At 42.8% G+C, this 12,612-nt stretch overlaps 1 protein-coding gene across 8 annotated transcripts in view; it reads right to left on the bottom strand.

The window, feature by feature from the left end:
- WNK2 (WNK lysine deficient protein kinase 2) overlaps positions 1–12,612 on the bottom strand; it is a 184,573-nt gene that overhangs the window by 54,199 nt on the left and 117,762 nt on the right. For 7 of the 8 annotated variants that reach the window (XM_083156291.1, XM_083156290.1, XM_083156295.1 and 4 more), the window contains exons 9-12: positions 10,052–10,251; positions 7,075–7,218; positions 5,972–6,148; positions 4,578–5,051 (exon numbers count right to left, since the gene is read on the bottom strand). In XM_083156291.1, the coding sequence (XP_083012417.1) occupies positions 4,578–5,051; positions 5,972–6,148; positions 7,075–7,218; positions 10,052–10,251 (995 nt within the window). The remainder of the gene's footprint in view (positions 1–4,577; positions 5,052–5,971; positions 6,149–7,074; positions 7,219–10,051; positions 10,252–12,612) is intronic. The other variant, XM_083156297.1, reaches the window with a different exon arrangement.

Genomic DNA, 12,612 nt, shown 5'->3' with positions numbered 1-12,612 from the left:
GATGGCTGGGAACCTCTTTTAATCTGGACACATCAGGTGCCGGGGGCAGTTAGGATTCAGGAGGGTTTAGAGGGCAGCTGGAGGGAGGAAGTCACACTGCGGGTAGGAGAAGTGTGCTTCTGGTACTGGGAGTCCAGCTCCACATCACCCACAGCCTAACCCTAACCTCAACCACCCCACCCACAGCCTAACCCTAACCTGCCCTTCCCACAGCCTAACCCTTGCCTCCACCACCCCACCCACAGCCTAACCCTATCCTCCACCCCACCCAATGCCTAACCCTAACCTCCCCCTCCCACAGCCTAATCTTAGCCTCCACCATCCCACCCACAGCCTAATCCTAGCCTCCACCACCCCACCCACAGCTTAATCCTAGCCTCCACCATCCCACCCTAGCCTCCACCATCCCACCCACAGCCTAACCTGCCCTTCCCATAGCCTAACCCTTGCCTCCACCACCCCACCCACAGCCTAACCCTATTCTCCACCCCACCCAAAGCCTAACCCTAACCTCCCCCTCCCACAGCCTAATCTTAGCCTCCACCACCCCACCCACAGCCTAATCCTAGCCTCCACCACCCCACCCACAGCTTAATCCTAGCCTCCACAATCCCACTTTAGCATCCACCATCCCACCCACAGCCTAATCCTAGCCTCCACCACCCCACTCATAGCCTAAACCTATCCGCCACCACCACCCATGTATCCTAACCCTAATACCTGTATTTATTTTCAGAATCGGTCAGGATTCTGACCGTCGGTATACCACTGTATGTCTTCTAATGAGATCACAACTATTGGTATTTTGCCCACGTCACATATACTGTACCTGAAACATAACTACTGTTCCTTATACAATAGATCAGTTCTATGTCACTAGAGACTAATATAATGTGCTAAATCAAAACAAAGAAAATTGAAGTCTACTCCTATATTATATATATATATATATATATATATATATATATATATATATATATATATATATATATATATATATATATATATATATATATATATATATATATATATATAAACATCTACAGCCTGGAATATGTGCTATTATTCCACATGAGGAACACATGCCTGGTGTGCAGGCAAACTCAGGGGAAGTTGCAATAAGGCAGCTATCCAGCAGCTCAGTGTATATATATGAAGCACAATCTAGGTGATCGAGCGGACAATTGTGGCAGTGCTCTATAAACAGCTTCTAGCGGAAGAACACGTGATCAATTCATTGGAACATAAAAGGACAAAATGGCTATAGAATGACCTTGAGAAGCCAACAAAGTATAATCCATTAAAGGACATAGTATAATAAACAGCTAGTGGTATTGAAAAACCAAAATCTGCAAACAGGGCCCATAATACCATTTTGGGCTAATTACCCTGTTTCCCTGATAATAAGACCTACCCCAATAATAAGCCCTACCCTTATTTCTGGACAACCGTCCAAAATAAGCCCTACCCCGAAAATAAGCCCTAGCTTAATCCCCATTTTGCCCAGTCCCTGTGCTAAACTCCCAGCTCCGCTAAACCCCCCACCCATCCGCATGAAATGGATGCTGCTGCTACGGTAGCAGCCCTGGTACCGCTGAAGCCTCTGCTGGCATCAGCGGTCCCAGGGATGCATTGTGCATGTGACGTCACTGCGCACCTCAAGGACTGAGTGGCGTCTGTTCAAAGACGGGAGCGGAGTGACAGAGCGGCGGCGGAGGAAAGGCTGAGTGGCTGAAAAATGCAGAAGGAAAGGAAAGTGGCAGTTGTGCTTAAAGTATAAGGTGATTGAGGGGCATGATGTAGCTAAAAGAAGGACTGAGGAGCTAAAATAAGCCCTACCCCAAAAATAAGCCCTTTGGTGTTTTTGGACTGAAAAAAAAAATAAGACAGTGTCTTATTATCGGGGAAACACGGTAAAATAATACTTTTTCTTACTGGAGAGAAGAAGTGGACAGAGATAAAATATCAACCAATCAGCTTCTAATTGCCATTTTACAGGCTGTGTTTGGAAAATGACAGAACCAATTTTTTGGTCCTAATCTCTCTACCTAGGATACATCTCAGGGCATTATATGGATAAAAACACCTGCAATATATGGATAAAAAAACCTCACATTATGCGCACTTTGGACACGATTCTGGACCACTCTCAGTGATCCAAATTCGGCCCCTGCCTTGATGATTCACAGCTTACTGAGCAAACCAGAATTAGGGACTTTATCTCTGCGGAATCCAGTTTTCCATACGGCTTTTCTTCAATTCTTCCCCTGGAGCCATTAATAATGTTTGTAGAAAGCTATGTAAACCAAGGCACTGCAGCGCCATTATGCGGTAATCGATAAAGCATAGGTCTATTGATGGTGTTACAGTGAAAAATGATCACATTTTCCCGAACTGCATTATACGCATAAGCAAAAGACTAAGCCACAGAAAATCATGATGATAAAGTAGAGTCAAAGCAGGAAAAAATGTAGTTTTTTTATGTAGTAGAAAAGGATGAACTAAATAGTTTTTTTTATCTTTGAATAACAGAATAGTTTGGTAATTAGTGAGGAAAAAAAAATTTGTAGATATTTTATCAGCTTGACATCCAGCAAAGGAAGAAATCGCAGGACTGATGGGTCTCAAATCAAGTTGTCATAGAGTATTTCCATTAAGCATTGTTCCTCGCATTAGAGAAATGTCAAATTTAGAGTAAAAATATAAAATTTAGAAACTGCAGAAAGTGATGCTAACGCATAGTGGGCCCAATTCATTTTTGTACACTATGATGATGTTCACGCAATTGAAAGTTCAGTAGACTAAAGCCCCAAACACACGGGGCAATGGGAAGGTGCGGAGCAGCACACAAGCGGTGCACCCGCGATGTGTTCTGAGCGATCTGTGCTCAGCGGGGTTTTGCCTATTTTAGCAGGAAAGACAGGTGACGCACGGAACCGTGCACTGCCATCGCTGGGGGGCAAACACACAGAGCGATCTGTGCTCCACTAGAGAGATCTAGTCAGAAGGCTTAGAAATGGGTCTGCAATCACCACATGTGTATGCCCCTTAAAGGGTAAATTTACTAAGATGGGAGTTCTATTGGAGATGGGAATTTGCCCATAGCAACCAATAAGATTTTACTTCTCATTTATTTAGCACCTTCTAGAAGATAAAATCTGATAGGTTGCCCACAGCAACATCCCATCTTCAACAGAACTCCCATTCTAGTAAATTTACCCAAATCATGCACCGCTATCATAGATTGACAGGAAGGGAACACTTGGGGGATGTAACTCTGAGTAGCTGCAACAATGTAGACGTGCCACTGCAATTTTTGTATCGTGTATCTGCAGCAACCATGTATGCAGTGAATGGTTGCGTCACTACTGCCGCGGTCAGTCTGCATGACCACGGACTTACCCGAGAAGGTTATGTTTCTCATTATAGCGTCAATGCTGCGTATGTGTACGCAGTTGCCGAGGACTTTGCGATGGCTCTGGTGGACATCTAAATTCTTTCCTTGGCAGCAGCTTCACTTAGCTCACTTCACTTGATCCTTAGCCTGAAAGATCTCAGTTGTGTAACTTTCCATGTAACTTTACAGCAGCGCAAAGCATCAAATCTTGTTACTACAAATAAGTGACCTCAATGAGGTAAAGAAGTTATTTTCTTTTAGTGAATGGATAGCATAAATACAGGTTTGGGACTCTGAAACCCCTTTTTACACTATACAAGCCAGGTCTCACCCGGGAGTTTGTATCTGAGTGCGACCCAGCTTGCAAAACCTTTCCCGGGAAAAAAAAAACGGGTGGTTATGTCATCTAGAGGCAGGGTCAAGGCGGCACTGGGGTGGCCTTTTCCCAGTGGTGGGTTTTGTATTTCAGTAAATGGGACCCGGGACGCATCGACCAAGGTTACCCGTTTACACTGCCCCTGCACTTGGGAGCATACCAGGTTGGGTTGGATTTGCGTTTCCACTAGCAAAAAGCCAAGGTCGATACGTGTCCACACGCAAAATCCCGGGTTATTTTGGCTAGTGGAAAAGCAGTGAGCTGAAGCCTCTATTCCAGGAGGACAAGCAGGTTTATCAAAGAGCAGGGCTGAAATGTAAGATTTCAGTCAGGTTGTTCACTTAAGAAAATAAGATCTGGTCATGTCCGTTAGGCAGGTCCTGTTTTCAAAAAATCTTTTTGTCAGAAGAATACTTATTAGTTGTTGATTTTTTGCCGAGTAGATGACGCTTTATGGTCAATAAGACGAGTCAGTTACAGCAAACAAAGTTTGTGTTTGGCTGATTAAATGCTTAGATCAAATGAACTACTACTTTAAATTCGGGCAGTTCCAACCACATGCCTATGTAAGTAATGTAAGCATGGTAACACATAAGACTGACATGTCTAAAGGCCTAGAACATGCCAGTGAGCCCTTTATGCAACAAAGAGCATTGTATGTGTATGACATTGTTTTCCTGCTGTTAGAATGTGATCTCTCGGACCTACCACTTGTGTCCTTGCCCGCGACCCTGAGTTTGAGCGGATCTGGGCATCCCACGTTAGACACAGAATAGAAATTAAAGGGATATTATAAGGTATTACCTGCTTCCCAGCCCCAGATGTAGTCTGATCAGGAGGATGGGATATGCTCGGATGATGTGACTGAGGAAGAGGAGGATGGGGTTGCTGTGACACGGGCTGAGCACTCTGTGAGTGATGGACAGCAGCAATATCACTCTGAATAAACTGCTGCAAGGACACCTGGTACCCCTGTGTTAGGGGGTGCTGTGGGGTTGGTAATCCTGGCACACCAGGGGGCACCACTGTTAATAAAGGTGCAGAAGCCACCTGGATATTCGGCACCAGATTAGCCTCATAGGATACCACCAACTGTGGGTTGATACTAGGCCCTGCAGGGGTCACGGGAAGGTTGGACATAACCACACCTGGAGGGAAATACTGACAGGGAGCAGGCAGGGGGGTGATACAGACAGCAGGTAAGTCAGAGAGATTGGCAGGGAGGCTCTCAAGTCCTGTAAGAGGAGTAACTGCTGGAATGAGAGGATACGGAGGAAGCTGAAAAACAATGCACAAAACAAAAACAAAAAAACATTAATTTTACCAGTTCCATCATAACAATTGTATCGACATGAAAATTTAGTGCTTCATTAAAAAGCCAAGTCTGGGCTGCTGAATCATGTCTCTCGGAAAGCACTAAAGGATAAGAACTACGAAACAAAAACATGCACAAACCCCAATTGCAGGAAATAAAAAAAGGGACATTTAAAACAGGTAAATGATCCTGTTCAGACCTACTCAATATATGCTACTCATTATATACAACATCATTATTATAGTGTAATTGGCATTTAATGTTTGTTGCTAAGCTTGAGTTACCATGGTTTGGCCAGTTTGGAATATTCCATTGTTGAAATGAGCGAATACATTGGAGGAATGCGACAACGCAGAATATTCAAACTAAGAACTTGTTTAGTAGGTTTCTCAAAATAAAAAATGGGTCAAACATCCAAAAATACTGTTTTTGAACTTTGACCACATTCCCCATATGCACCAAGCTTCCGAAAGCATTCTGGAGCTTACACCAGACAAGCAAACCCAACGATAATTGGCACTGCCTAATAGAAGCCTACCCGGCTACTTCTTGATGCCACCTGGCTGGAAAAAAATTCTGGGTAGAACACTGCATTATATATTGGAACTGTATGATAGTTTTTAAATAGAACCGGTAAAAGGTTTTTTTTGTACGCTTGGGCAAGTATCTAAGTGTACTTCAATACTGATAAGGATGCATGACAGCTGTTTATTATTTATTTAGTTGCATGTTAACTGTAACTAGTTTTGTAACAAATATATTGCAGTTGTTATGCCTCAGTATCTCCTAAGCCCACTGCTTCCATTGTATAGTATGTATGTAGGAGACCGTTGCTCTTAAAATGTAGACTCTAATAAATCCATTTATCATGGAGAAGCCTCACCTGTGATGCGGGTATCTGGTGCTGTTGCAGCGGTACAGTGGAGATCTGCAGTGGTTGTAGTGGTGCTGAAGTCAGCGGAGGCTGGTACTGTTGGTATGTATGGGAGGTAGGTTGCATAGGACAGACCATCTGCCCCGCTGGGATTTGCTGTAGAAGAGCTTGGTGCTGAATTGGCTGCTGTTATAAAAACAAAAAAATTCTAGGTAAACCAACCAGCAACTCATCTAAAGCAGTTAAAGGACAAATACACTCACAAAACAAATAATGCGAAAATTTAAATGGAAGGTTAGGTTTCTAGATGAATGAAAACATATCTATTGAAAGGGAGTGGGTAGTAAAAACATGGTCAACTTCTGTAGTGGCCAAAAATAAATAAATAAATGCTTATTTACAATATACAGCTCAATTTAGAAACAAGCTATATACTAAATGATTCCCAGAGTAAAGATAGGGAAAGCAAAAAACGTATCTACTGTATTGCTAAACCACAATAAACAGATTTTCTTCATTTTCTACAAAACAAGCATTTTGGACCAGACATTAACAAGGCCACTAACCTTTGTGCCCGGTGTTACAGGTTTTTACATTCATGTCTTATCCTGCCTTCTCCCACCTTGTTGTCCTCTACTTCAATCGAGTGCCAAGGGGAAGAGTTGTGGGTGTGAGGCAGTGTGTTTGCCGTAGGGGAGGGAGTGGAGTGCATGGGAGAGGGTGTATGCAGCAGGTGACCAAATAGGGGTTCTCTGGTTCTAGGCTCTGAACGGACTTATGAAAGCATCCAGGCAGCATGTGAGAGCGAGGAGGTTGTGCGTGTGTGTGTGTGTGTGTGTGTGTGCACGTGTGTGTGTTGGGGGGGGGGGTCCTCATTGAACTTATATGCAACTGCACTAGTCTAACACAGTAACTAGTAGTATTATAGGCTCAACTTATTTAAAGGGTAGTTACTATGGCAATATATCCTAACAGAACTTTGAAAGTCAGCCATTTTCAGATAAACACATCCAGGTCAAGTGGCCACCCATGGTCCATCAAATTACAATTATAGTATTGACAAATGAGCATTAAAAGGACACAACAATGCATATAAAGAAAAAAAATCTTACCTGGCTGGATATTACAGGTGCGGAGTGTCCAAACTGGACAGATGGGACAGTGGTTGGCTGAACAACAGGGTAGGATGTGTTTTGGTCTTGGTAATAATGTTGAGTGAGCCCGGAATGCATTGTAGGGGCACCAGAAACCCCATGCTAAAAAGTAATTAGAATGATTTTTAAAAACATGGTTTTATCAATTCCCACATTTTTTTTTTGGTAAGGTTCCCCAAACAGTTTGTTCAAGACTGCCAGACAATAAAACATTTTTTTGGGACATACAGGTAAAGTACATAATGATTTCTACAAGGAAACAAGGACTAGGAAGGGAAAGACCACCACTGCAGTAAAAAAAATAACTATTTCCTGGAGCATTTCTAAGACCACCCAGGATGAAGTGTCCATTCACAGATAGTGTAGTCAACACTATATAAGTTAAGAGTTCTTTATATCTTGCAAATTATATTGAGTAACAGCAGCACAGCCTAGGTTGCCAATGGGCGGTATTTCATAAAAAAGTGAATTGACGGAGCAAGTGACAGGTTTGGGCTGGAGATCATTGGTGACACTCAAAAACTGACCTAATGAAACCATTTTTATTAAAACCGGTACGAATCCCTTATGTAATCAAGGCAAAGATTTCCACCACATGGATCACATTAGGCAACTGTCCTAATTCATATAATGTCCACACGCCCCTCCTCTTCCTAAGCTCTACCAGATTGTTTAATGTGTTTTGTGAAACACAAAAGTAATTAAGATGCTTCTGCTCCCAGTTCGAACTCCGAGACCTTCTGGGCTAATCCAATCCCTCTGTAAACACCTGCATATCTGAAATTATACCTGGTTAATTAAAATCAGTCTGAATGATTAACATATTTTACTCATTCTAGAAAAAAAAATCTAAAAACTTCTGCACAGAACTGCACAGTCTCACATAACTTGGCTTCCCAGTTACATTGTACATATAGATCATTGCATGGATATAACTTGTCTTTGTCCCTTTAAACATTTTAATGAAACTGACAGATTGGGGAGGCTGGATGCCTTGGCTCAGCAACCTTCAGATGGAGACCGGCAGGAGCGGAGGTTAATTTCCGCCTCTTGGAGAATGTTCTTTATGAACAGCTTAAAAATAGATTGCAGGACACTGACACATGCATGAGCAGACAGGGCAATCCCATCTGATGGATACTAAATATTCACAGGCATATGATTTGAATAATTGAAAATCTTTTTAGGACAGACATCTGGAGACAGGCAATGACTGCACATGACCAAATGTGATTAAAAAATCTGCTCGCTAAATGAGCCAATTAAACAACTCAAAACAAGCAGCAAGCAACCTTCGGCAATTTAATGCCTATAATATGTTTTCATGGCTCTCTGGAAAGGGCAGGAAATGCCTACCAGGCTGCAATTGCAGGAAGGAATTATTGTCTTCTAGAACGCTTCAGGAGAAGAAGCCTGTCTGAAAGAGGTCATTTCTATGCCTTATTTATTGCTTGCTTGTTTTTGCTTAATTTGCAACTTTTTAAATGGCTGCTCTTAATCCAACTGATTAGGAGATTGATTCATGCAGTGAGGAAATGTGAGAGACAGGGTGGTTCTGCTGCAATGAATGTGTGTTGCGATGCAGTTTCAGCCTCACAGGCAAAGGATGGTACTGAATGATCATTTTCCTCTCCTACGCCTTTTCCACTTAAACAAGTAGCAGGCTTTTAGGCTGTTTTGGCAGAGCTCTAACAGGATAGTTAGAGTCTTAAGCATGACAATAAGGGCTGGAGGAGGACGCTTTGGTGTACAAAACAAAGGATCACAACAGATCACATAAACATGTACATGGTCAGGTCAGGGATACTTTCTATTCCTTTGAAAGACACAAAGGTGAAGAACACAGTCAATTTGACCTACCACATGGCACCCATCATTTCCAGTAAAAGGCTTATTCCCACAGTGTTCAGTGGGAGATTTTAAATTCATGCTTGAAAAGTACTTTCCACTAGCAGAATCTTTATTCGCAGTCAGCGGTATAACATAGTTGTTCGGCTTCCCAAGGTTAGACGTATCATGAACAACACCCGCTGTTGACACTTGCATTCTTGAAGAGGCTGAGGGGGTTTTCGGATTCATAATCACATGCAGTAACTCATGTAGCCCAAAGAGATCTAAACTTTGCCCCTGTCCTCTATCAGGAGGCAAGGAGATTGACTGTTTTTCTAGATCACATATACAAGGATGTCTGATTGTAGTAGACTGGGGATAGAGAGATAAACACGTCCTTTGTTGGGTATGTGCTAAGCAAGAGTCACAATCTTGTACGATTATCTTCAACGACAGAGGAAGACTTCCTGAGCTCTCACTGACTGCCGTGCTTTCTGGTAATCTTATAGATCTATTTTCTGGTAAATGGTCAACAGGAAAAGAATTAATCAGAGCTGTCCTGGTTCTAGAACCCAGAATGGAATCGCTGTGTCGACGATGTGTGTAGTAGGAAGGGGAAACCACGTGAAGCAAGTTTGGGTCCACAACTGGATGTTCGGCAGAGGAAAGGAAACTTGAAGTGGATAAGTCTACATTTGAAAGATTCCTGCACCGACGATCAAGTGAACTGCTGCTAGGGTCATAGGCCAAATAATTCATACCGGGTTTCAGACATGGAACATTAGAGCATTTTGGACAAGATTCAAAATATCCACCAGGATTGGGCATTCCAGCAACAGGCGTACTGTATCTTCTTTGGCTACTCATACAGGGGCATATAAAATAATCTTTTCCCAAGACATCTTTGGAGCACAGAGAGTAGACATGGGGACCAAAAAGTTCCCTAACAAAGGATGGAACAACAACATTTTGCTAAATTGGCAACAGACAAAAACAAAAAAATAAAATAAATTAAATTGGTAAAATGGAAAAACAAACCAAGACCATGATCAAATCAGAGTTAATTTGATATATTAAATAAGAGTTTAAAGAAAATCCCACTTACTGCTGCAGCCTGCTGGTATTGCCCCAGTTGATGCTGAGGACTCTGTGGCAACACTTGGCCTTCGATGATAGGTGGACTGTAGATGCGCTGGACCGTAGGGGGTAGAGAGTCTTGCAGTGAGGAATAAATGACACTTTGTTGACTGCTCTGTGAATCAGAGTACACGGTGGACCCCTGACCACTGTCAAATGTGCTATCAGCTGCCAAACAAAGTCAACAAAATATGTGCAGTTACTCAATAGCTAAAAGAATGGTAAATAAATATTAAATTAAAAAAAAATACATATGACAAATACAAATTCAAATGCTGTGCTACAGAGTCTAACCAAGTCCTAAAGTATTTGTACAGTATAAGCACAATTTTAATGTCCAAGAAATAAATTATATAGATTCAGCAGACATAGAACCTAACTAGGTAGTCTTGGTGCTCAGGGGTAGATTTATTAATGGACGATAAGGGGCATATGCGCTATCCCCATGCGCTAAAGCAGGGGATAGCGCTTCCCCTTATCTATGACACCCGCTGAGCGGGTGTCTTTCGTGCGGCGCAGGAGGCATAGCGCAGCTACGATATTTCGTGCTGCGCGCCTGCCTCCTGCCTAATTTATGAATGGTCAGCATCGCTGACCGTTCCGCCGCCTGCAGCTGTCGACTTCGACAGCTGCAAACGGCGATGGCAAATGGGGATGTACACCCTGCGCTTTACTAACAATATTCAAATAATATGCATACACATTGGTTATGATAAAAATAGAATAAACTTTTATTACAACAGGTTTAACAATATAAAAAGATCAGTTTAAATGGCAATGTATAAGTACTGTTTTTGTTAAAAATACACTATATAATGCTCAATTAAAATAATGATATTAAAAATAATTCTACTGACTGCTACTACCGGTATACACACACAAAAGGACAGGGGGTCACAGGACAAACATATATAGTCCTGGTACACTGGCCAAGTGGGTGTAAAAGAGTAGTTTTGTTCAGAGTCTTGTACGCTTGTTAGAGCGGTTTGGAGAAAATACCTGTTCCCAGGGTACAAGGGGTCTGCCGGCAGACTTACCCGTCAATGCCGTGTTGCGCAATCGGCATAGGCGGGATCTCCACATGCATCGACTAGTTTCGGCAAACAGGCTTCTTCAGGATGGTGTGTGCGATGCCCTATACCTACAGCAGGGACAGCGCTGTCCCTGCTGCTGGCTCTGAGCTGTGCTGGGATCTCGCGTGAGTAGCGAGATCCCGAACATGCGCAGTGAGCCAGCCGGGGGAGAAGCAGGCAGCGCGTCAGTGTGAACTGACGCGCTATCAGCTGGAGGGAACATCGCCGGAGGGGGGAGTTAGCGCTCCCCCACTTCGGCCGGCAAGATGTTGATACATCTTGTCGGTGTCCCCTCCTGCTTCGCCTCGCTCTTAGTGCCGCTATAATAAATCTACCCCTCAGTCTGTACAAATCCTGGTTCTTTGTGCAGTCATAACAAAATAATAAAAGAGCACTTTCTAATGTAACAAACAATAAGCCCCTCTGTTGGATGTTAATATATAGAAACAAAGGAATTGTGCTAATAAGAATACAGTACACCTGACATAAATGCATAATTTTCAACATTTTTAAATAGTTTACAAAGGATACAGTCGGTTGGTCGACACCACTAGGTCGACATACTGCAAGGTTGACATGGGTTTAGGTCGACATGGGACAAGGTCAACAGGTCATTAGGTCGACACAAGTATTAGGTCAACATGGTACAAGGTCAACAGTCAAAAGGTCGACATGGGGTTTTTCACTGCTTTTTGAACCATGTGCCAACAGGTGGTATTTCATGCCCTGCCATCCACTAGGGCGTGGTGGGAGAATAAAATAGTGTCCGAAGCATGGTGAGCACAGCAAGCCATGCAAGGGGATGCGATTCACTTAATCCTGTGTCCATGTCGACATTTGGGTAAAAAAACAGTGAAAAACCCCATGTTGACCTAATGCTTGCATCGACCTAATAACCTGTCAACCTTGTGCCATGTCGACCTCGCAGTATGTCGACCTAATGACTGTCGACCATCTTTAGGTTGACCATATGATCTATACCCGATACCTGTGCTATCCACTGTGACCATTACAATCCTTATCCCGAGTTTCACCAAGTTTGAATATAAGCAGGGTTTGGATGCGGTGGGCAACGCCATGTTTAGACATCATTGCCCAATAGAAGCCTATGGGCTTCTGGCGCATTTGCCCTCTGAGGGGTAGATACTACTTATTTATTCAGCACCTTCTAGAAGATAATAGATCACACCTGATTGGTTACTAGAAGCAATATCCCATCTTCAAAAGAACTCCCATCTTCGTAATTTAACCAAGAGGGATCCAGTTAACAACCCCCATGGCGTGTGCCTCACTAGACACATGTGCGGTCATAAACCCACAAATAATATCATTGCAAAGGACAGCACTTACCGTAAGAGCTGTCCTTTGCTAAAATGATTATGCATGCAGCATTTACAAACACTGATATATTGATATATTGCTAAAGTGGGACGTAACAAAATAATTGTCAGGCGAC

The sequence above is a fragment of the Crinia signifera genome, chromosome 8 (genome assembly GCF_055691185.1).
Source record: "Crinia signifera chromosome 8, ASM5569118v1, whole genome shotgun sequence".
In the NCBI taxonomy this organism is placed as follows: domain Eukaryota; kingdom Metazoa; phylum Chordata; class Amphibia; order Anura; family Myobatrachidae; genus Crinia; species Crinia signifera.
This window is presented reverse-complemented; position numbering and strand designations above follow the sequence as displayed.